The following is a 24,976-nucleotide window of genomic DNA, read 5'->3' on the forward strand; positions in this document are numbered from 1 at the left end:
GCTCTCTCCCCTCACCCCCAACTGGTCATTGCAGATGACTGCCCCTCCCTGAGCCTGGTTCTCCAGGAGCTTTCTTCCTTTTAAAAGGGAGTTTTTCCTTCCCACTGTTGGGGGTGTTTTTCTGGTCTTTACCTTACAATAAGGCAACTGTTGTTGTAATTTGGCGCTACATAAATAAAATTGAATTGTTTTTTGGACTAAATCTGGATCTGGTTGGCCAGTCATAGCCTTTTAAAAGAAGTCCCTTTACATCTAAAATTTTTGAACAGCAAAAGGTGAAACAACTTCTTTTCATTTTATTACAATGTCTGAATTATACCTGGAAAGTCACAGTTTTGGTAGGACCACCTCAGCCTTTTCTTCCTGTTTCCCTTCCTTACGAATAGCTTCTTGACAGCCACCCTTCTACTGAGACCATTTCTGATGAGGCTTCAGTGAACAGTAGGTGGATCATCTGAAGGTCCAGATGTGTCTCTGAGGTCCTGTGTCAGGTTTTTGCTGGATTTTTTTTCCCTCTGAAACCACAGTTTGGCTCTACATGGGTATCACTGAATGAGAAGATGGACTTGTTGTATGATGCTGAAGAAGTAATTCTTTGTAGTTTGTGCTTCATAACTGATACTCTTCTAATATCACCCCGTGTGTTAATCACATGAAGTCTAAGTAATTTGTGTTTTTGGTGAGTAACAGGATGCATCCTGCGTGAATTAGTTCAACTTACAGCAGCCACGAGTCATGCATGATTCAAGCTTTACTTTTATTTAAGGTGACCAGATCCCACAACTAATGCTGAGAGGAAGTGTAATCATGTGAAGAACAAACATACTTTATTTCACATACAAAAAAAAAAATCCCAACTTCCTCTCTAAGTAGATAAAGGAAACAAAAAAAGCAAAAAAAAAAAAAAAATGAAAGGAGGAAGTTTGATTTGGTGAGTCTTTGTACACTCACGTATTCTCTTTTTTTATTGTAAAAACTGTTATTTCAGCTGTTTTTTCCTGTCTAGTAAACATCTTTGGGTTTCAGGATCGCAGCATGCATCCACAGGTCAGCACATCTCTTTCTTGTGCAGCTTGCATGTTTTAAGTTGACCAGAGCCGATCAAAATGGGAACCACTGTGTTAACATGTGCAGCATGGGGACAAGCAGTCCCAAATAAGGTGGGACACCTGTTCACTATTCTGAGGAATATTAAATGACAGCTAATTAAGAATAAGCAGCCAAGAATTTAATTGTGACCAGACATTTAATGTCAACAGTTTGAAACTTTTCACTCAAAGTATTGAGGTTCAACACCCAGACAGGTCTGGATGATAAGAAAATAGTAAAGAAGCTAAAATAAGCACAGCACATTGTTCTTGTCCTCTGGAACAGAGAGCAGGGAGTGATGCCTGGACTGATCAGGCTCACAAAGCTGCCAGCTCCTGCATCAGCTTCTCCTTCTCCCGCTGCAGCTCCAAGATACTCTGCTTGTTCTGCTCCAGCCGGTCCTCCAGCCACTGCAGCAGCGGCCCGCTCACCGCCGACATCTGGCTGCACAGGTTCTTGGTGAACACGGAGCCGTTGTGGATCTTGGTGACGGGGTCCAGGTGCGCCAGGCTGTGGATCTTACGGTAGGTGTCCTGCTCCTCCTGGCACAGGATCCGCGGCAGCTCCACGGCCGACTCCAGGCACACCTTTCCGATGGCCTCGCGGGGCAAGACGTGGATGGGGATCTCCACGCGCTCGTACTCGGAGCCCTTCTGCGCCTGCACGGACTGGAAGCAGGTGTACAGCACCCGGCCCGTCTTCGTGTTCTTATCCTCGATGAAGCAGGAGAAGATGAGGCCCACGAAAAACTGGTCCAGCATCTGGTACATGGCCTGGGTCCGCACGTCGACGTGGGAGGGCCACACGGTGATGTGCGGGTGGGAGTGGTACCAGCCGACCACTCGCATCGGCCTACCGGTAATGTCCGCCAGCCGCTCCGCCTCCGTGGAGGCCGCTGACAGCTGCTCCGGGGAGATCTCCACCCGGTCCTTCCTCTTGTCGGAGCGGCGGAGAATGATGACGGAGTGGATGTGGACGATACGGGAGACCTCCACCTCCCCGATACACAGACCCATCACCTCCTCCTTCTCCGTGCTCAGCGCGTGGTTCATGCACACCAGAAAGGCGTCGGACTCCAGGTGGACGGCGCTCACCGCCATGATTTTCCGTTAAATTTGGTAAAAGAAGGAAAACATAAACAAACCCGGGAAACACAACCTCTTTTCCGCGTTCCCATGTGCCACACCAAAACATTCCGTGTAAGTGCAGCCGTCCTACAGCAAAAGGTTCCCCCTTTCATCGTTAGCGAATACTTTTATTACTAAACTCCAGCTCATTGTACAGTAAACAATATCTACATGAAAGGAATTATTACGGTGCATTAGGCCCTCTGAAGGCTGAGTGAGTAAGTACATAAATAAATAAAAAACATTTAAGGGGCTGGACAGAGGAAATGTACTTATTTTTCTCTTAAATAGTTTTTTTTTTGTCTGTTTAAATCCCCACCACCACCACCTAGAGCAAGTTTAATTAAAATTCCCTTTTAATCAGAAAGACATAGATTGAAATGATATTGTGCTTCAAAACAATTCGTGCCTTTTTTTTTTTCCAGATAATAGTTGTTTATTGACACCTTCTTCAAATGCATTTGCAGAGTAAAGTCAGGATAATTTTAGCTCTTGGAAAATGTAAATATGAAAGCGACTGCAGATCCAAAACACGTATTATTAGAGACAGGGAAGATGTTTGACCTGCGTCACATGTGGAGAATTTGGACAACATGGTTACAGCGTAATATCCTCAGCTGAACTATGATATTTTTCTAATCGTGTAGCGAGCCCTCTTTCAGATGAAATTGTAAAATCATAGGAAGTATAATCTTATACAATGTTACCACCTTGAAATGGCAACACACAGTAGGAGTGACCCATTTAAGTGATTATTATAAAGCAGTGAAAAATTATATATCTTTAATATGAGGAGGTTATTCTGTGGTTGTTCCCATCTTATTTATTCAGTCATGTAAAATAAGATAATGCATTTTTTATATATATATAAATAACCAATTAAAAGCAGTCATTAATATTGATGTAACTGAAGAGTTTTAATTCCAGTTATCAGTTTGTTTGTTTTTGTTTCATCCTTTCTGGAAATCAAATGTAAGAAAGTCAAACTGACATTATAAAGTTTATTTGCAGAGTTATTTCTGTACTGAAAGCATCAATCATAAAAAATGTTACTTACTCAACAAGGATTGTGCAAATGTTCACATGAAATAAAACACGTTTACACATTTCTAGCATTTTTGTTCACTGTGCAAATATATATAAATAGCTGCTCTTTGAGTATCAAGTTTGTATTTAAAGCTAATAACACTGGAGTGTAAGAACGTATTAAAAGACATGAGTACAAACAGACTTAAAGTCTTGACCTTCAGCAAACCTTGAACTAAATCTAAATGCCCTGTTTACACTCAGTGCAGTTTTAATGTGCTTTCCTATTTTTAAGGAATGATCATAAACCAGACGTATGTAAATAACACGATTTAACAGAAATTTAAGTCCAAGTGTCGCACAGCATAAACTCAATACTGCCGGTAAGGACGGACTTTGATACGTACAAACTGATTAGAGAAAAAAACTGCTCTCACATTATTTTTAACGATCCCATTATTTAAGTCCATTGCCACATATTTGATACTTAAAGGTAAAAGAACAAAACAAGTTGATCCTCTGCAAACCTGCCGATCACACAGCCCCCAAACCCACTGTCTCTATACTTGTGTTGACTTGAGCCTGCAGAGCTCAGCAGCAGCAGCTTCAAAAGTAGCAAAAACACCAAGACCCTGATAGAGCGGCTGAGTGAATGTGGTCTGGACTCTGTGGAGGAGAGTCAGGGGGTCAGAGACGCTATAGAAGGACAGAATACCTGCGCCGTGATCCAGGTACACGCCTATTTTGGACGACTGAGGGCCTATGATTAAAGTGCTGGCAGCGTTATGTCTGAACTGATAACTATGCCTAAAACACTCTAAAGCCCAGGACTTGTCATCATTTCCAAATCCACTTTCAAACCCTGTTCTGCTCATGTCTTTGTAGGCGACTGCTAATGAAACTTCATACGACTTCCTCTCCACCTCCCAGTAATGACGTCCACTCAGGCTGTCTCTGCTCAGGACCTGAAACATGTCAGTGAACCTGTCTCGATGGCTGGGATATGGCTGCGTCTCACTCATCACTGTTGCCTTTCTGTTCCCTTCAGATAGCGACAGTTGTGTGTTTGCTGTGTTTGGATCCAGTGTGAGTTCTTGTGAGTGTTGTAAACATTCTGCTCTGGTCTTAGGCTCTCCTTGTGGCAGTGAAACACTAACTTCCTTCTCCATCGATGAGATCTTGGTGCAGGTATCGGTAAGAATGGCCTGAAGTTTTTCTTTGGCTTTGCACACAGCTGCTGTCACATCCTCAAAGTAATGCAGAAGATAGATGTTAATGCTGGGTGAGTCTGCAGACTGACTTACGCATGACAAGGAGGAGTAATTTTGAAGAAAAGTCGTGTGGTCTTTCGTGTGTGACAGCTGCTCCAGCTCAGCATCTCTTCTCCTCAGCTGGCTGAGCTCCTGCTGCAGCTTGTCCTGAAGCTCTTTGGCCCGACTGATTTCTGTCTTCTGCTGGGATTTGATCTGCCGCTTCACATCAGAGCTTGTGCTTTTGATGAGATGAAGCAACTGAGTGAATATCTTCTCGCTTTTCTTCAGAGCTTTATCAGCAAAGTGGTTGATGGCGTCTGTCTCCTGCTGAAGCACCTTCACATCGTTCTCTCTCTCCTGGATTCTCTTCTGAATCTTTTGTCGACTTGACGCAAGCTCCGTCTGTCGTCTACCGCGTTCTTCCGAGGCCAAGACCGTGTCGTGGAGTTTGTGTTCATCCATGGCACAGAGAAGGCAGATACACTCCTGATCTGCGTGGCAGAAAAGCTTCATCTCTTTACCGTGACGAGAGCAGATGTTCTTCTGGAGCTTCTCTGAGGGTTTGATGAGCTTGTGTTTCTCAAAGGCAGGGGATTCATAGTGAGGCTGGAGGTGCTGCTCACAGTAAGAGACCAGACACTGCAGACAGGACTTGATGGCTTTCAGCTTCCTCCCAGTGCAGAAATCACAGGCCACATCTCCAGGTCCAGCATAGCAGTGATCAGCAGGAGCGGCTTGGAGTTCAGTCTTCTTCAGCTCCTCCACTAAATCAGCCAACATGGTGTTTTTCACCAGAGCAGGCCTCAGTACAAAGGTCTGTCTGCACTGAGGACAGCTGTGGATTCCTTTCTGAGCTTCCTCATCCCAGTGGCTTTGAACGCAGCTCATGCAGTAGCTGTGCCCACAGGGAATAGTCACCGGATCCTTCAGCAGATCCAAACAGATCGAACAGCAGAGCTTTTTCTTGTCTACTCGGTTTTGTTGCTGTGCCATTTCACAAAGAGACGCTTAATGTGAAACAGTTTCACTTTCTCATACACACACAAACACAGAGCAGAGCTTAGTTCCCGTTTGTTCACGTGTACGCTGATCTGGGCTCAATGGGGCTTCCGTTTATATGTTCCCGGAAAGGGGCGGGGAGCAGGAAACGTGGAAGCTGTGGGGGAGGCTGTTTTCAGGAATGCAGAGATGACTAAGGAGCTGGTCAAATCATTTCCAGGAAGAAACATCATGTGTTTACACCTTTGCAGCATAAAACAAGTTCAACATGTTTCAGAACATTTTTTACGAGACACTTTATCCCTTTATGGAAATCAGATCTCCAGTCTGGACTTTACATGACAAATGTCATAATTTCATGTTTTCTTCTTTTTGTAATCTTTTGTCTCCTGGAGCTTATTCTCCTGCCAGCACCTTTGCTGACACAAAGTTCTTACGTGGATTTTAATTCAGGATTCTCTGAATGCCATATCTCTGTCTTTTTCCCAGATTTTCCCAAAGAAAGAGAAGCAAGTGGTGGAAATTAACCTGTAAGCGGGGTCCTGAATGAAAGAGTCGCATGAGAAGCTGCACCAAGGCAAGATGGATAAGGATTATTTTGAACTGTGAATCATATAAAAATATGGAGCTGAAAATAAAAGTTATCTTTTGAATGCCTAAACTAAAATAATGGGTGTTTATTATGCTCATTGTTTAGCTGAAATTCTGATGAACTCTATGTATAAGAAATTACTTATGGTGTGGGGAGGGATACATCAGGTCTTAGTTGCCCAGTTTTCCCATTTTCATCCTAATGACCAAGCCCTACTCCCAGAACAGGAAGGAGATGAGTAATATTGTGTTTAATGATATTGCATGAGAGTGTGGGTGAGCTGAGCAGCTCCTTCAGTCAGAGACTGAAACATCCTCACTGCAGGAAGGAGCGCTTTCACAGCTCATTCATCCCAGCAGCAGTTAGACTGTACAACACATCATGATGTCATGAATCACTTGGACACTTTGCCTCCACTGCCATCACTTACACACACAGTGTACCTTTACATACCTATACATTTTATTTAGTTACACTCCCACCCATAATGCATACTGTGTATGCTGTGTACAAATTTTACCAGCTACAAATGTATATAGTGTTTTTGATATCCGTATATAGTGTTTTGATGTATATGTGTATATCTGCATTGATATATATTTTATGTATATAGTGTTTTTCTATTTTATTTTATTTTATCCTTCTTCTTCTCTCTACTTAAGCTGCTGTAATGTGCAAATTTCCCCACTGTGGGATCATTAAAGTTTTATCTTATCTTTTTTCAGTTGCAGAATTTCAGCACTAATTAGTTTTTTATTATTATGAAAAAAAAAGCAAATAAACACTGTAGTAATTTTCCAAATAATGATTGCTATAACAGAAGAAGCCAATAGCCTTTATTGCATTGTGTAGTCTGAAACAATGAGTGACACACATTAGAGTGTAGGGCAGAGGTAAATTTGTGTCTGTGGCTTTAATTTAGAGTTAAATATGAGTTTTTACTAGTGGTGGCACCATACAACTGCAGTCAATTCTGGTAAAGATTTTACAGGTTTAGTTTTTCCTGTTAATCTAAGTCAACAAAATGATACTAAATTTGACTTTAGGTATGATGATATTACAAACTTTATTTCAAATAGTGATTTCCAATGTAGGCAGAATGCTGCACACCTTTCTGCACAGTGCTGTGTTTTCAGGGTTGTCGTGGCCTGTGGTGGGTGCTTCATTGGACCACCCATTTGGTTTGGAAGCTTTGTCATATTTTCACCACCAGATGTCCCCATTGCCTAACTTTCATTATATGCCGTTCATGTTTCCACTTTCGATCCTTTTCCGAGTCAGTTCAGACGTACCATTAGCAGTGCTAAGTGACTGGACTGGTTTCAACGGTGTCACTAAGCTCAGTGCAAAAAAAAACGTAGTACATCAAAACTTCTGTTCTGAGAACTTGGCAACATGAAATGTCATCATCCAAGGTGACCAGTGATATTTCTTTGGGGCTGGTGCCTTCCCTAAAATGACTTCAGAAATGCATATTTGTTAGAAAGTGCTCTGAAATGTCATTATTATTGTTTGCTTTACCATATGCATTCATGCCAATAGATACTATATGATGAAAAGGGTAAATTTATGGATGCAGCTTCCAGGTATTAAAATGTGAAGCCAATGCTCAAGTGCCTCATACCTGCATTCTTTCTAATGGCCAGCAGGGTGCATCTTCTTAGGTTGCAGAACATATCTGTGTAGATGTCTGTGGGAAAATAGTCTTTGGTTCCTTATTTGTGCCCTCGGTAAACACGTTCCTGATGAGTTTATGGTCTCAGTTGCTAGTTTAAATCTACTAAATATAGCATGGAGTTCAGTTTGTGAATTATGATCATCAGAGTCATAAATGAGCTGGGTGTGCTTCTGGGAAGGCCTACCCTATGGCTGTCAGTCCTCTGCTGTATGGCCATACAGTCTCTCTGTCTTGTAACATCTTGTTTCAAAAAAGCTAAGATGGTGATGGCCAAGAAGCTTCAGAATGGAAGTCCTCAAACACGTGAGTGCCATCATGGTGGCTACATCCATTTTTTATATACAATTGTGGTTAGAAGTTTACATAGATTCAGCATGGGCGCATATGTCAGGGTAATTTGGGGCTTTTAATTATTTCTTTGAATTGTTCTTTTTCCAGGGTGGATTGATTGTACGGCATACGTCTTTAATGACTTTTAGTGACTTTCAACCATCTAGCTGAAGTGAAGTTGAAGAATCTGGAGTTAGTCCTCCTCCTTCATTGTTCCATCCACTGTGTACCAGTACCACTGGCAACAAAACAGCCCCAGAGCATGATGCTATCGCCACCACAGCGGTTACAGTGCTCTTTGTTTTGAAAGCCTCATCTTTACTCCTCCAACTATACCTCTTGTATTTGTGGCCAAACAGCTCAATCTTTGTCTCATCTGACCTTAAAATGTTCTCCAAAAGACATTTGGCTCATCCATGCAGGCAGCTGCAAATTTCAGGCTATCTTGAAGGTGTTGATTTTGGAGCAGGGGCTTCATTCTTGGTCGGCACCCTCTCAGTCCCATGGTGATGTTAAATGCGCTTCACTGTCTACAGTGATGTTGGTGTTCACAGCAGTTTCCAGTTCATGGCAGGCTTGATCCTCTGTGGTTCCAGTTTCCTCTCATCTGATGGTGACAGTTTGGGTCTTCTCCCAGTGGGTGACACATCAGAATAACTTGTACTTACGTACAATTGTTTGGACTGATGATCTTGGAATCTGCAGTTGTTTAGAAATGGCTCCAAGAGACCTTCCCAACTTGTGTAACTCTACAATTCTCCTTTGGTCTTCACTGAGTTCCTTGGACTCTCCAATTGTTCTGAGTATTGGTCAATCCAGCGAGTGCTGTCAAACAAATCCTTTGTATGCTGGCAAAGAGAAACCACTAGTCTTAGTAAATCATGATACCAACAAGAAGTTAGCAGGCCTTGGCCTTGTCAAGTTAAAAGACATTGTAGAACTGAGTGCATGTAAACTTCTGACCACAACTGTACAGTCTGTGCTTCGGTTTTATTTCAGTATGTTGTGCACCCTCAGTTTATGTGACTTGGCAGAATCTGTAGGGCTGGGCTGGAAGCCCAAGTTTGTGGGCAGATTGGCCTCTACATGCATTTCTATAACTCTTCAATACAGGAGCATAGGGATTCTCAAATGGTTCAGAGGGAATGTTAGAAAAGATGAGAAGTTCTGCAGAAAACTTAAGAAAAACCTTTGATTGCTTCTTTTCTTGTTTTGACTTCTATTTCTATTCTAGAAATAGGAACCTGAGTTTTTCTTTTTTTATTCTTTTTCTTTGCCTGAGCAGGTACGAATGTTGCTTAGAAGTGGACTGCTTGAGTATAAAATTAGCATGGCATCATGCTAATATCGCAGTTCATGCAAACGATGACTGTGCATTAACCACAGCCGTGGCTTAAAACACTTTCTGCTGGTCTTTTGTTCAATTTGTCATCCAGCAGGAGGTTTTTGCAGGTTATGTGAGACGTGCAGGTAACAGAGCTGAGCGGAGCTTTTCCAGCTCTCTCATCGTTCACTACATCTTTCCACTCTTTGACTTTGATGGGAGACCAGGCTCTGATCCAACAATATCCATATTTACCAGCTAATTATGCGGAGAAACATGACATGCTGAATCACATCTCCATGGTAACAATTTGGGGTGGTTAAAAGTTTTAATTCTGAATGCGGTCGGCACACGCGTGATCGCACACACAAACGGCCACATTATTTCACTCGAGCACGTGCACATGAAGCACTGTCACCCACAGTCACTGTGAGCTGGCTCCAAAGGTCTCTGTATTTTTATTCTGCAGCTCACACAGAGACATGTGGTATCCATGACAACAAAGATGCTGAGAGTAAGATTTGAGTGGACGATAAAGTGTTTCTCTGGGCTCGACTTAAACATTAAATATGTTGGATATCTGTGAAAGGGTGTAGTCTGAGCCCCTCTCTTGAAAATTAGAGTAAAATTAGTCAATAGCACCAACACACTCTAAATAAAAATATACATTCATTGTTTTTCCTTATTGTTTGTGTTTGTAAACAAATCCTGCTAAAGGTATTTTATTTTGAAAGGTGATGCTAACCAGCCAGCCCCATTGTGTTTTATGTTACCCTACATGAAGGCTGCCACGTCACTGCTGAGACGGTCCTGGATGTCATTCTCTTGCCTTTCCCGTGAAGTCTTTAGTCCCACAAATGAACTCTGCAGACTCCTGCATCGGATCCCTGAGAGCACATTACCCTTAACCTGCAGCTTATGAAGAACTGGTTCGTGTGCAGCTACGCTGAGTTTACAGAGGCTGCAGAGCCAAAGCATTATCCTCCCAGGGCATCACATAATGCTACACGTGCCACCTGCAACTGAACATTATAATAAGGTGCTCTTTGGCAGCAGTCTGACAGACTGGCTGCAGCAATACTGCCCACAGAGAGATTACTGTCCTATCAAAGACCAGAGTCGGAGGATGGAAGGGGGGTGAGGGCATAAGTATCTAGTTTATCACTGGGAAGAGCATCATGTTTGGATGTTTGTGTTTTCACTCACTCATTAGATTTAGGCACTGAAACTTACTTCCTCGGGTTCAAGAAAAAAACTGTGCTTTGGGGCTCCAGCATTTTGTGACAGTAACCCTGCAAGCAGGAAGATAGGAGACAGCACTGGTTGCAGCTCAACAAATGAAATACTTACACATACTTACCCCTAAAAGACAAAATGAGTTTTTCAGTTTTCTCCAATAACGCCCTGCTTTGTGTATATGTGAGTTCAACTGAAAATAAAAGTCTGTTTTTAAGGAGCAGGTTGCTGTAAATAAAGTCAAAATAAACAACAGTGTGTTTGTTGTGAGGAAGCATTTATTGCAACGAAGTGCATCCCTGATGTTTTTTGCACAACAATTGTCGTGGGTCGGGGCGGGCTGTGTGGACTGTGTCTGTCTGCTTGTTTCCAGGTGTTTCGGAGGGCAGGCGGTTGTGGTCCCGCCTTCACAGCTGCGGCCAGGGAACACACCTGTGGCTGGTTAACCCATCGAGACGTGGAGTATTTAGGAGTGGTTGAGACAACGACAACTGCCAAATTGTACAGCCTCCAGATTCGCTTCCATCCACTGTGCAGCATTACTGGAATCCCAGACCTTCTCTGCCTCTTCACGGAGCTAACGTACTCAGCCACCGCCTCTCCAGCCTCCACCTGCCTGCCCTACCACCGGACCCTGGAAACACCCCGCCAGCCCAAACCCCAACAAGTGAATGAAAATGAATGAAAAAGTAGCCAATATCTAAAAAAATCTTTGAAAATCACGTAAAAATTACAAGAAAATCTGGATCCTTGGAAGCAAAATGTAAAGAAATGAGGCATGGCTCAAGTCTTTTGCACAGTACTGACTGTCCATGCATTTACTGTTTTTTTTTAGTATGTTATTATTTATTTATTGTTTATTTTTTGCTTTGTTTGCATAAATACTTGCAGCATCTCTTTCACAGCTGATCTGCATTAAGAGCTCAAGGATGTGAACTTTTTATGTTACATTTGAATATAAAAAAAAAGAACATTTTTGATATAGTCCCATATTTATAAGGCATAGTGGGGTCAGTATGTGGAATATTTAAAAAAGAGTTGCCATTATAAGTACTGATTTCCATCTACTTTTAATAGCTCAGCGCTTTATCTTTCTGTTTTATTTAGGCATGTAAAATCCTAGAATAAAATAAAAATAATAGTGTTTCCACCTGTTGAACGTTTAAGCCAAAGTGAATGAGAAAGGAAAACGTAGGCGTTAGGACCCTGCAAACGCCTCTTTTCTCTGGTGAGATGAATGTGAATCAACCACACTCATACCATGGTGCCTTCATGTGCTGTAGGAATTTTTACGTTTACATTTCTAATGTTTTTCTGTCAAATTTGGACACTTTGAATTTTTATGTTTTTATTATTATGATTATTAATCTGTACTTTGGTTTTTGATATTTCAGTACCCACTATCTCACAGGTACCACAAATGATAAGTGCAACATGCACTTCAGGTGGAGTCATTTATTATTGCTGTATGTTGTATGAAGCAGGGTGCAATTCTATGTGGTTCATTGCATTACAGTCCATTACATCTTATGCAATGCAGCTTATTTAAGAATGGACAATGATCATGAAACCTGACTGTATTGCCAGATGACAACATCTGATACATTTTTCTCATAAATACAGGTGACTATGTGTGGTTTCATTTCTAAATAAAACTGATACTTAAAAAGCCATCACTTGACCCAGCTGTCTTAGCTAATTATAGGCCAATCTCCACCCTTCCTTTTCTCTCAAAGATTCTTGAAAGAGTAGTTGTAAAACAGCTAACTGATCATCTGCAGAGGAACGGTTTATTTGAAGAGTTTCAGTCAGGTTTCAGAATTCATCACAGTACAGAAACAGCATTAGTGAAGGTTACAAATGATCTTCTTACAGCCTCTGACAGTGGACTCATCTCTGTGCTTGTCCTGTTGGACCTCAGTGCAGCTTTTGATACTGTTGACCATAACATTTTATTACAGAGATTAGAGCATACTATAGGTATTAAAGGTACTGCACTGCAGTGGTTTGAATCATATTTATCTAATAGACTCCAATTTGTTCATGTAAATGGGGAGTCTTCTTCACACACTAAGGTTAATTATGGAGTTCCACAGGGTTCTGTGCTAGGACCAATTTTATTTACATTATACATGCTTAAAGCATTTTGAGTGCTCAGCTAGAGTAGAAAAGCGTTATATAAGAACTAGTCCATTTACCATTCCCTTTGGCAGTATTATTAGAAAGCACTGCATGCATTTTCACTGTTATGCAGAGGATACTCAGCTTTATCTATCCATGAAGCCAGATGACACACATCAATTAGTTAAACTGCAGGAATGTCTTAAAGACATTAAGGCCTGGATGACCTCTAATTTCCTGCTTCTAAATTCAGATCAAACTGAAGTTCTTGTACTCGGCCCCACAAATCTTAGAAACATGGTGTCTAACCAGATACTTACTCTGGATGACATTACTTTGGCCTCCAGTAACACTGTGAGAAATCTTGAAGTCATTTTTGACCAGGATATGTCCTTCAATGCACATATTAAACAAATATGTAGGACCGCTTTTTTGCATTTGTGCAATATTTCTAAAATTAGAAACATCCTTTCTCAGAGTGATGCTGAAAAGCTAATTCATGCATTTGTCAAGGCTGGACTATTGTAATTCATTATTATCAGGCTGTCCTAAAAGCTCCCTGAAAAGCCTTCAGCTGATCCAAAATGCTGCAGCTAGAGTACTGACAGGGACTAGAAAGAGAGAGCAGATTTCTCCCATATTGGCTTCTCTTCATTGGCTCCCTGTTAAATCTAGAATAGAATTTAAAATCCTTCTCCTCACCTACAAGGTCTTGAAGAATCAGGCACCATCTTATCTCAAAGACCTCATAGTCCCATATCACCCCAACAGAGCACTTCACTCTCAGACTGCTGGCTGCTGAAATTTCCCCATTGTGGGACAAATAAAGGGATTTCTATTCTATTCTATTACTTATGGTTTCTAGGATACTTAAGAGTAGAATGGGAGGCAGAGCCTTCAGCGTTCCCATGATTCACTGAGTGTTTCTTTTTCATTCACCTCTTTCTACTCTGTTTATACCCCACTCTGTATTTAATCATTAGTTATTATTAATCTCTGGGTCTCTTCCACAGCATGTCTATGTCTCTCTCCCCTCAGCCCCAACCAGTGGTGGCAGATGACTGCCCCTTCCTGAGCCTGGGTCATTTTGGTTGTTGGGTTTTCTCTTGTTATTGTAGGGTCTTTGCCTTACACTGTAAAGCACCTTGAGGCAATTGTTGTTGTTATTTGGCACTATGTAAATAAAATTTAATCAAATTGAATAAAAGAAAAAAAATACCAACAAGACTTGATATTTCAAAAGCTTTTCTGTTCACATTGTAAGCAGCAAATTAGCTTCCTATTACAATGTCTCACACCAGTAGAACAGTCTGCAGAAGCTTGTAAAATTAGATATGCTAATCCCTTTTAATCAATATAAATCCCATGTGGGACACTGAGCAGTGTGAATGCATCTGTTTTCTTTGAGCAGACATTGTCCCTTATGCTGATGTTTTATTTTGGTTTGGCTTTATTGATTATATGTATTGTTATCATGTCACCCTTAAAAGGTGAGCTTGGTCTCACTGGCCCCTCCTGTTTAAATAAAGGTCACTTGACCAAAAGAAGCATATTTTTTGAGTCACTCTCCAAGGTTTACATTTGCAGGCTCAGCTTGATGGTAGAGATCAGCGGGAGGGAGGCAGAGGGAGGTTAAGGTTGGAGGGTTATTGTAAGGGTAGGGTTTGACTTGATTTCTAATGCTGCCATAGTTCTGGTGTATCTTGGCATGCATCTTTCCAGAAATGCAATTGTGCGCTGCAGCAGCACAAACTACAACTGTGTGATAGGATTGCAAAGTAGTTTCTCCATGTTCTTAGTCTGAAGTATTCTCTCCTTCCAGTATTTCAGTAAAATTAACTGTAGTTCAGTATTTATTAGTTGAAAGTCCAGCTTCACTTATGACAGCAGAGGTTTTGCAAATATGAAAATTCCACAGATTAGTGGAGATATCCTGTCTGCAGTTTTCCATTCCTCTGTTAATGACATTCTGTGGGTAAAATATATCTTTTTTATTTTTCACTGAAGTATCATGTGACCAGTGGGGAAAAACTGGATTCTACCATTTAAACCTAATTATTTAGGTTACCATTTAAGTCAATACATTTATAAATAGATAAATAAATCACAGACTATCCGTGAATGATGAACATAGCCGCCATAACACCCCTTGGTTTGGACTACACATTTCAGAGCCTCAATGGCTGCTGCAAAATTTGTTTTTTGAAGTGATATATATATATGTGTGTGTGTGTGTGTGTGTTATTGAGTAAAGTATCAACATCATCATCATATATATAAACAAGTCAGCATTGTTCATTATATAAATACCCCCTTTTATTTCAAAATGATCAAAATGGACTTTCAAAGCAGAGTTTCTAAAACATTGATTGTGAATTTATTTTTTTAATTTGGCATAACTGGCATTCCATACAATGAAGCATAATTTTTTTTTAAATTATTATTGAATGTGCTTCTAGCGACTGCTACAGACGTATGAGTAAGTTGTGCTTGTTAATAACACATATCAAATAATAAGATTAAAACAAATACTTCTTTGCATTTAATTACTGTAGGCACATGGATGCGCCTCATAGCCAACAGCTAAGAAATCCGAGGTTACAAGGAGTCCCTGAAGGCAGCTCGATCGTATATTCTCCACCCTAAAGGAAGCCGTGCGACATCCATCGGACTCGTAGGACTCTCAGAGGTACTCTCGAGCTGTCCCCATCCTGTAGCTCTAACAAACAGTCTGCTGGGTCGTCGCGCTGCGCTCCGGGCAGGTTGGTGATCTCTGCCCGGGTTTACCCCTCGAACAGGACTGTGGGAGCGATGCGACGTCTCGGAGGAGGAGGAGGAGACGAACTGGCCAGGCATCAGCAGACACCTGAGAGGAGGATCTGAGTTTGTTTCTGTAACGTCAAAGAAAGGTGAGTGCCAAAAAGAAAAGAGAGGAATGTTTCCCGCATGCTCGGCCGGCGCCTGACGCGGACGCGTGTTTGGTTGTTGGTTTTTGGTGCGTTTTCGTGTTACTTGTCGTGTCCAGCATCTGTAGCAGGCAGGCGGTATGAGTCATAGCCCCGGCGCAGAGCTGCTGGAGGATCTGCTGAGGAGCCTCCAGACCAACAGCCCTTTATCAGCCCGCTGCACATGCAAAGCGCTGCACCTCTACGCCATTTACGCAAATGACTCTCGTGCATTTTCCTCTGTGGAGTCGGCGTGCAGTGTGATTGTAGTTGGAGTCTGCGTGGGTGTGCACACACGTGTGTGCAAGTGAGACGCTTCACCTGACAGGCAGGTGCGTGAGAGTGAAATTCAGAAATATTGCGTTGAACTTCAGGTGTGCGAATAATTAAAGCGACGTCTTTGACGGCCGTGCGGGTCCAACTTTATGGCAACACTGCTTTTGAACCCTTCCTGTTTGCAAAGCAATGGCCTGCGCATGAACCCATTAGAAAGGGTTACCACAGTTTGATGTTGAGTTAGTAAAACACTGACTGTGAGCCGGCCTTTAACACCAAACACTGTTTAGAGGCAGTATGCAGAGAGGTTTCAGAACGTTTTTAAATTTTTTTTTAAATTATTTATTTTTTAAACCTTCCACTCTTGGCTCTGTATGATGGCATATCTAGCTGTGAGCACAAAAGCCCCACCCACCTGCTGTTCTAACCTTCCGTTTTCCAGGGGTGCCCACTTAGAGGAAGGGGTGGCCTTAAAGGGAGACGAGCTAACACTGCTTATTTCAGACAGTGTAAGATAACTGGGCATTATTTTGAGCTGTAAACCATGCAAAGCTACTCTAGATTCAAATAATAAAACATGGAGCTGGAAATAACCAGCTGAGTTACTTTAAAGTTGATTCCAGTGGTGCTGAACAGCACCAACTGGTCATCTGTTGCAAAGAGGAAACAGTCATTAATTTGCTTAGTTAATTAAATTTTAGTAGAAACCAGGACTGCTTCTAGCCTACCATGAGAGGGGGCATCTAGGAATAATAGATGGGCATCTTGGACAATGAAGACCAGAGGTCAGTTATTGGTTTGAATCCCTGTTCAGATGCTGGCATCGCCTCTCTCTGAGATGATCGTTTTTGTCTGTGATTATTATGTAACTATTATTTAGAACATGAATTTCTTTAAATCTAATTGCAAAAGCTATAGGATGGCTTGTGCAGGCTGCAGGACAGCATCACTGCAGGAATCAGCATCAGAAATATCTGATATGGATTATATCGGCTCAGTCGAGGAGTACCCCACCTTTTACTCAGTGACAGCTGGGATAGTATCCAGACACGTTCTCCATGAATGTGTGTGTGTGTGTGTGTGTGTGTGACTGCGTGGATGAGGCTTGTAGTAGAAAGCAAACTGAGCAGAAAGGTGCTGTATAACTGCATTCCATTTATCATCTATTTTCTGCATTACATTTTTCTGTAATAGAATTTAAACATAGAAATGAAGCTGCGAGGAGTTTGCATCTCCTCCCAAGACTGAACTGGAGATCTTCTGCTTGTTTGGCAAATATGTAAATCATTCCATGGAATCATCGTCAATGTGCATAATTTAAAGATTGTAAAAGGAATAGAAGACATGCGGACTTATGTAAAAAAATTTAAATTCTTTCACTTGCTTTAAATTCAGGTCTTTAGCTAAATTGAAAATGACATTTCATGGACGCATACAGACCAGAAGCTGTGGCAGTAATGAGTATGTTCCTCTGTCCCATAGGTGGACTCAGAGTCTTTGTTGACTCATAAATCAGTTTGTAAACAAAGACGGAAGGAGCAGAGGTAATTAGCGGAAGCAGCCTTTATTGGACGGGTAATGCAGTCGCCGTCCCCCGAGCTGCTGGCAGCTTTATTGTGTGTTACAATGAATCCAAACTGATTTCTCGCTGATAGGCTCATAATGGGAATTACAAACAACTTCTGACTTGCAGGCCTGTTGTCTGTGCCGGTGGTGTTGTGCACGCTGAAGGCCTCGGCTTCCTTGGAGTCGCTATTCATTTATTCAAATTTCATAAAAAGGCAAATTAATAATGACAAAGAAGGCAAAGGCAAAAGTTGCTCGTTGCTTATGCTGTCAGGTCTGCTGTAATATGAAGTACTGATACTGGAAAACTGGTTCCTGAATTTTCAGTCTTGATTAAAGCTGAGCAGCGTGTGCTCACCCTCGCAGATATAAAGGAAACGGTTTCAGGCATCTGATTGTTTTTTAGGGAAGCACTTTGGGAACCTTTCCTTAAAGACTCATGTTGAAAAGTATCTGCAAAGTTCTACAAAAACAAAAAGGTGTAGCACAGTTTAACTTTACTAATGCAGCTGAGGGGTAAAGTGTGCAATGCAAATTACAAAATGTGTAGAATTACATCGATATTAAATTGATCACAGATCAGCCACGCGTCACAAGGAAGCATCTGAAACTGAGACGTGATTACGTTCCATCTTCTGGATACAAATAAAGCAAGGATCCAGCAGATGACACGACAACCCGTGTGCTACAATCCACATTTGTGCAGCGATTGGTCCGTGACAGATTCAAATGAGTGAAATATAAAGCTTAATCATTAATGTATCAAACAGGCTTTGGAGGTAAGCTCAGCCTTTTGTTAGACTGACACGTGAAAACTTGTATCCATGTTAGAGGCATTGTTCCATTACCCACTGCATTATTGAGTTATTATGTAACCTCTCGATTACAAGCAGCCTCTGCGATGATTGAGGCCGTTCCTGATGATTTTAATGAACAATTCAAACTTTGCCCATATGATGACACCATTGCAGTGTTCTGAAAAGAAATTAAATGTTGGGCTTTTAATCATTTCATTTCATTTCATAGTCCCGTGTGACATGAAGGCCTGCGCGACTGTCCAGTCCAGTTTTTGGGTGCATTTTATTTTATTTTTCATCACTGTATTTTGCTAATTTAATGCTCTGATGCCTTCAGAGTTCAGCCTGGTAAATGATGAGCCTGTAAAGTGTGATGAGTGTTAAAGCTCTTGTTTGAGAACTAGAGCAGGAAATTTTGTGGTTGTATCTTCTCGCCATTTAAAAGCACATGCTGTTCCCACTTGATGGCTCAGTTAGAGGCTGTCAGGCGTTCTTCTTCTGATTGCTTTGTTTAGGTCCATGGAAATAATCCCAACCTGGTGACTGTAGATATTTTTGTACGCTGTGTAAAGTGGGTTCCATTATTGCATTCTTTGGAAATGCTGCAACTCTATTTGCAGTCTGTGGTTATTGGGATGACAGATTAGAAAACCAGCCTGGGTCCACGTGGACCTCTCTGTGGACTCATCCTCGTACCCTGATTGTTCAAAGTATAGAAATGCATCAGAGTATAGATCTCTATTGATTTGTGTTTTATAACCGTGCATAGAAACACGACCTTTAAACCCATCTTTTTCTCAGGTTCTCAGTGACCTGGTTGCTCACCTGTTGGTGGTTGCTGTGTCTCAAAGATCTGCAGAGGGCATCACTTGTGGTCGTTAAAAGCAGTGCAGGTGTAAGGGCTTCACTTTTCAGACTGGGAAACACCATCCATCTTTCACACTGTCTGTAGTGTTGGGATTTTCTCCTGGAGCTCCAGTTTCTCCTCCTTTTGAACAAATCTGGGGGGTTAGTGCTCCCCTCAGTTTCCTCTGGTCCGCCTTACTTTCTGCTCTGCTGGTCTGAGGCAGCAACACTCTGGAATCCCGGTGGGAGTAGGCCGATTTCCACGTGTACAGACTTGTGGAACTTTAATGTCGTTTCCTGAAGTGAATGAGCAGCTTCCATTGTAAAGTCTGAAAATGCAGTTGGTACCTTTTGAGGTTTATCCAGGGAGAATAGGGGAGCTCACATTAGGTGTTGTGCTGTGATGATTCACAATGACCTTTTGCCTCCAAGACAGCCTCCCTAACCACTCTGCCCTTTCCTTCTGGCTCTCTGTCTTTCTCTGTCTCTGTCACTCCCTCCCTCTCCTCCTCTTCTTCCTCCTGCCACCCACCTGCGGTGTATCGACCAGAAACAGCAGGATTCAGCCTTCCTAAGATGATTAATGCATAGATAAGATTTCCACTTGATAGCGAGGGCCTTGCTGCAGAAACACTCCTCTTCAGGTCGAGCTTGGTGTCTGCATGTTGGCTTTCCTGAGAGTATGGTCTGTCAGGAGAATTAACTTTTAGTTATACAAATGTTTCCTGGCAGAAATCATCTGGTTGAGTTTATGCTCAGTAGCTGACTGGAGCCAAAGAACCCACGTTTATTTTTATTTTTTTCCAGCGTTAAAGCGCCGACTGGCACACCGGACCTGTTATGAATAATTAAATGTATCTGTGATTTATCACGGCTGGGATTTATCACAAATTTATGTGCTTATGATGCACAGAAGGACTTCAGAAGGTTTTATTTTTGCTTTAGAACTTCAGTTTGTTCTCTGGCCCTTCCTTTGCATAAGTCATCTGCTGCATATCAAAGAATAAATGACTCACACTGAAGGGCTGCAAGGCTCGAGGTGCAGATGGCAAAGGGGTAGAAGTGAGAGATGATGAAGCCACCTTCATTGTATACTTTATTTTTTTTTATCACTGACTCAAAAGTCATTTGAATTGGTGTAGAACAGCAGTTCCCAAATAGAAGCACAGATAGAAAAACCTGTCAAACAGAACCCATGTTCTTTTGTGCAGTGGCTGGAGAACGTGACACATCGAAGTCCTGACCGAGAGCCACCGCTCTCTTGGCTTCAGGGATGCCAAACCTCCTCAGCCCAAGTGCATCATCTGCTGAGAGGAGTTGGCTGATACCATCATGGTACCAAGCAAGCTAAAGAGGCGCTAGGAACCCAAAGAGCACTGAGGCAGAGGCAGCTCTTTGTGAAAGTGTCTGATAAGGTGATGCATGCAGATGATATCAGTGGAGCTTTTTGCAAAGCAAATAAATATGAAAACAAGTGTTCCAAAAAAAAGGCGTTCCCTTTAGGTGTCCCTCGGTGTGTTGAAGACGTCACCTTTCACAGAAGCGATCCAGCAGCCAGCCTGCACAGTGATCTGCTCGGACCAGTCAGTGAGTGGCAACTAATGCCAGTGGCCCGAGGAGGCGAGGCTTTAAGTAAAATAAATCCACTTCTGGGTTTATAGAAGGACCGACTGGGGTCTCGGTGCTTGGCGTTTACACAGTTTGTCTCAAAAGCAACAACTTTCTGGATGTCTCAAAATCTCAAAATCTAATTGATTTTAAAATAAGCCGAAGTTATTTTTTCAGCATTAGCTCATTAACAGGAGGGTTTTAGGGGTGCTAATATTGGTTGTTGATCAGCTGTTCAAATACTGGTCAGAAAAGTGAAGAATGTGGCCTTTTGACTTGATCACAGAGAACCGCTGTGTAAGTAATTGAGGGCTGCTTTTTACTTTAATGCAATAAATACATTTTCCTTTTTCTTTTACATTGTAAAATTGGTTGCAGCTGTTTTATGATGATGTCTGATATATTTTGACTGATTAGCAGCTGTCAGGGACCCAAGTGAGTGCAGGCAGCTGCTTCTTTGGGTCAGAACATCCTTGAAATGTAACATTTTCTCATCTTTTTCTCCCATGTGACCGACTGAAAAGACTGCTCCCTACAGCATCATGTTTTACAATTATCAGCATAGCTATTAGGCTGTTAACTGATGCAGTTAGTTTAATAACTGGTAAATTGTTTTGACAGATGAAGGTGAAAAACAGTAAATTGGTTAATAATGAAAATTAGTACCAGCAACCAGTCAAAACCTGCATGTAGTTTAAGCTCGCTGTAGTTTTTGTAGTCGTCTTTTGCTTTGAGGATAAAGATGTTATGATGAAGATGTTATGACACATTCAGGTTAACGACTTGATCTTAAGGGTCTCGCTCGGTTCAGCCAGTCAGTCTGTATAATTTACAGCCGGATAAACAGGAGGGTGGCCGAGGGAGAGGGAGGATGCTAAAGACCGACAACCACACACACACACACAAATGGAATTGCAGAGTCATAAAGTTAAACACATCTCATATCTGAACCAGTTTTATTTATGTATTTATTTTTTACATTATTACATTATAAATTTAAAGAAAGTGAAATAATCTGGAAGCCCTTCCACAGCTGACTTTAGTGTTTACTGTCTGACAGACCTGCTGCTGAAGCTCTCCTCCTCACCCTGCAAAAATAAAGCCTAAGAAAAGTTTTCCTCTGCTTTGCAGAGCGACAGAGTCCGTGCAGACTGAAAGGGTAAGAACAGGAAATCTCTGGCTGACGGCAGGATCAGGAAGCACAGAAGAATCAATAATGAAGACTGTTCTTCTGGACAGTAAATCAGCTCGGCAGTACATTTTCTCCTTGCAGCTGCCGCTTTCATCCTCGCTCATAAATACCAGGATTACAACCTCTCGTGATGGGGAACTCCGTGCTGTGTAGCACCATTTTAATGACTGTGGCTAACATTGATTCATATACCACAGAGGCGCCACGTTCTCCGTGGCTTACGCCAGATGTATAGCTGTTGTTTCTCCATCCCTGCATTGTGGCCTCCACACATCAAATCAGGCAGCATTGCACTGATTTTAATTGATTGTTCAATTAATTGTGAAATTTTGGAGATTAAACAATAATTGTTAGTTGCAGCCTTAGTTTAAAAAAAAAAAATACTCTTTTGAGGCGTTGATGAACATTTGGGCATTTTTTTCATGTGACTGAGCCATTAGCTTGCTCTGAATTAAGAGGTAGGTTTGTTGAGCTAAGGTCGGCTCAACCGTCAATGTTGGATGGTTCATAGTATTCCCAGAGTATTCTAATGTATTTAATAAAATATTGATATTCGGTGTCCCTGTATCGATACAATGTTGCCATGCAAAATATTGCAATACTATGCTGTATTGATTCCCCACCCCCACCCTTAATTGATACCATACGTTTATTAAGACAAATGCTTGAGCAGAAGAGTCGCCCTCTGCTGGCCTTTAGACAGAATGCAGCGTTTCCCATGACTTAAGTTAACAAGTGAGGGGTGGATCAACAACCTGATGATGCTCCTCTAAATCAGCTTTATTGTGCTTTTTGACAGTAATGAACATCATATTGTATTGAATAAGACATGAAACTATTGATAAAGATCATAAACCCATCCGCAGCGCTTCTCCTGAGGTCACAGATCAGAGAAAAATTTTCTCCTAGAGTTTATGCAATCTAACTTATTTTTGCAGCTAGGGCTGCGGCCACATGTACACGGTTATTTTTTTGACATTGCAAGACAAAAGCTCAGTTTTCATCCAAAATGCTTTTCATGTGTGGATGCAGCCTATGAGTCGCCTCCTGCTGGCCATTAGAAAGAATTTGCTCGCCTGTTCGGAGCCCACGTTTTATATTCAGAGCAGTTCGTGTGTTTTACACCGCACGCTGCTCATGTTTCATAGTAATCCTTGTAACTGTGAACATTATTTAATACTTGTTAGAAGATGAAAGCATCTGATCAACAAGGGAACCAGAGAGCTGAGGTCATTTTTAGATCAACTGACCGTGAATTAATAAACCGTAAAGTAATGAGATATGTGGCACTGGCAAGAATGCTTATGGGACTAAACACAATCTCCACTTTCCGTCGCCTCTTTCATCTTTCATTTGTTCTTTCTTTGCTTCTTTATGCCTTTCATGTGGACTGTGTTGATTTGCTGCTGGACAGTCTGAGGCTAAATTATCCTCGAACAGCCCTCCTCCACCGTTTTCCTTCTCTGTGCTTCTTCCTATACACTCCTATCTTTCAAACAAAGGCTTCCTTTTCTTGTATTTGCAGGCTGGAAATGATTCAGTCTCTCTTTTTTCTCTCTCTTCATATATCACGCTTTGACAGGTTTTCTTTAACATCTTTGCATCAAACAGACTTTGACGTAGAGATGTGGGCACCTGGAAGCAGAACCTCTAGAAAGCACTTTTAATGTCCTCTTGTTCTGGGAGGAATCTTGACATTTTGATTTTCCTGCACATTTTTTTTTTTTTTTAATATATTTCCTCTCTGCTCTCTCCACTCTGACAGGCATAAGTCAGGCCTGCAGAGTGATTCTTTATTAAACTACTGCCTTGACATTTTTTTCTTCTTTTTTTTTTTTTTTCTCCCCTGTGATGCCGTGGGAGGAAAAGATGTCAGTTTTGGCACTTCAGTGGGACACTTCTGAAGATTTGGATTTATCTTTTTTTAATGACACAGCTAAATTGGGCCAGAACATGAAGAAAATTAGCACAAAATGTAAAATGTTGAATTTATCCAAGAAATGTCTTGAAGTTTTAACTGGAGCTGACTTTAATTCTTATTAGTCAACAGACTAAGCTGATGAAGAAGAGATGAAATTCATTGCTACTTATTGTCTTTGCTCCGTGCATAGTTGCACCAGAATAAATGATGAAATGTTCAAAAACTGAACAAGTGGTAATTAAATCTCCACGTTTCTCTCTGCCACCTTGCCTATTGCAGCCTTCCTGCTAATGTCTGCAAAACATCAGCTGGAATTTTTGAGGCTGAAGCTTTTATTTTGTGAAATCTGAATTTTCAGTCCTCATAAGTAACAAGCAGCATCATTTGTATGATGTCAGGTTCATCACAGCTCTGGCCATGAACACAAAAGCACCGCCCACCTTAGGTTCAAATATTTCCTTACGAAGGGCAGCCAATCAGAAGAAAGTTGTCACAAAGTGAGGGAGGAAGACGTTTAAGAGTGTGTCTGTGTGTGTCTGTGTGTGTCTGTGTGTGTGTTTAAAAGGGGCTGCACCAAGACCCAGAGTAAGAGAAATAAGGATCATGAAAAGTGAATCATCCAAAGCTACTCTAGCAGAGTTCAAAAATAGCAATGGAGATGGAAACCATTAAGTTAGCTAATATATCTTATTAGCCTGCTGTCAAGACCTGTGCTAACACAAATTAAAATAGCATTTTATGCAATTTAAAAAATGCTCTAAAGAGTTGTTAGAGCTATGAAATAAGTGCATTTTTTTACTTTTCAATCAGGCACTCTTTGCTCTCCTTCCGATGTGTCCCTTTCTCTTCATGCTTAATTCTTTTTGTGCCTTCAAAACAAAGATCTCAGCTTTTCGGGCCATTCCCAAAAGTCGCCAAAGTCATCGGATAAAGTTGCTAAATTTGTCGCTAGTCGCTTTTTTTGGGGGAAAAAAAAAAAGTTGCCGGGGGGTCTGAAGTTGCTAAATCTAGTGACAAAGTCGCTAAGTTGGCAACACTGCTAAACATTTA

The 24,976-nt window shown here is 41.5% G+C and overlaps 3 protein-coding genes across 3 annotated transcripts in view; 1 reads left to right on the plus strand and 2 right to left on the minus strand.

The window, feature by feature from the left end:
* Nucleotides 1-922: 922 nt before the first annotated feature.
* brcc3 (BRCA1/BRCA2-containing complex, subunit 3) lies at nucleotides 923-2,294 on the minus strand. Its single transcript, XM_030742798.1, has one exon. The coding sequence runs from the start codon at nucleotides 2,187-2,189 to the stop codon at nucleotides 1,407-1,409; it is 783 nt and encodes a 260-aa protein (XP_030598658.1). The 5' UTR covers nucleotides 2,190-2,294; the 3' UTR covers nucleotides 923-1,406.
* Nucleotides 2,295-3,230: 936 nt separating this feature from the next.
* On the minus strand, nucleotides 3,231-5,565 carry LOC115789476 (E3 ubiquitin/ISG15 ligase TRIM25-like). The gene has a single exon (XM_030742911.1). It carries the CDS (start codon nucleotides 5,486-5,488, stop codon nucleotides 3,803-3,805), a length of 1,686 nt encoding a protein of 561 aa, XP_030598771.1. The 5' UTR covers nucleotides 5,489-5,565; the 3' UTR covers nucleotides 3,231-3,802.
* Nucleotides 5,566-15,402: 9,837 nt separating this feature from the next.
* rab27b (RAB27B, member RAS oncogene family) overlaps nucleotides 15,403-24,976 on the plus strand; it is a 63,471-nt gene continuing 53,897 nt past the window's right edge. The window contains exon 1 of the mRNA XM_030742281.1: nucleotides 15,403-15,684. The gene's annotated coding sequence lies outside the window, so the exon portion shown is untranslated. The remainder of the gene's footprint in view (nucleotides 15,685-24,976) is intronic.

Source organism: Archocentrus centrarchus, chromosome 12, assembly GCF_007364275.1.
Source record: "Archocentrus centrarchus isolate MPI-CPG fArcCen1 chromosome 12, fArcCen1, whole genome shotgun sequence".
NCBI lineage: Eukaryota > Metazoa > Chordata > Actinopteri > Cichliformes > Cichlidae > Archocentrus > Archocentrus centrarchus.

Coding starts and splice junctions, on each gene's coding strand:
- brcc3 (XM_030742798.1), bottom strand. CDS start 2,189: ATGGCGGTGAGCGCCGTCCACCTGGAGTCCGACGCCTTTCTGGTGTGC.
- LOC115789476 (XM_030742911.1), bottom strand. CDS start 5,488: ATGGCACAGCAACAAAACCGAGTAGACAAGAAAAAGCTCTGCTGTTCG.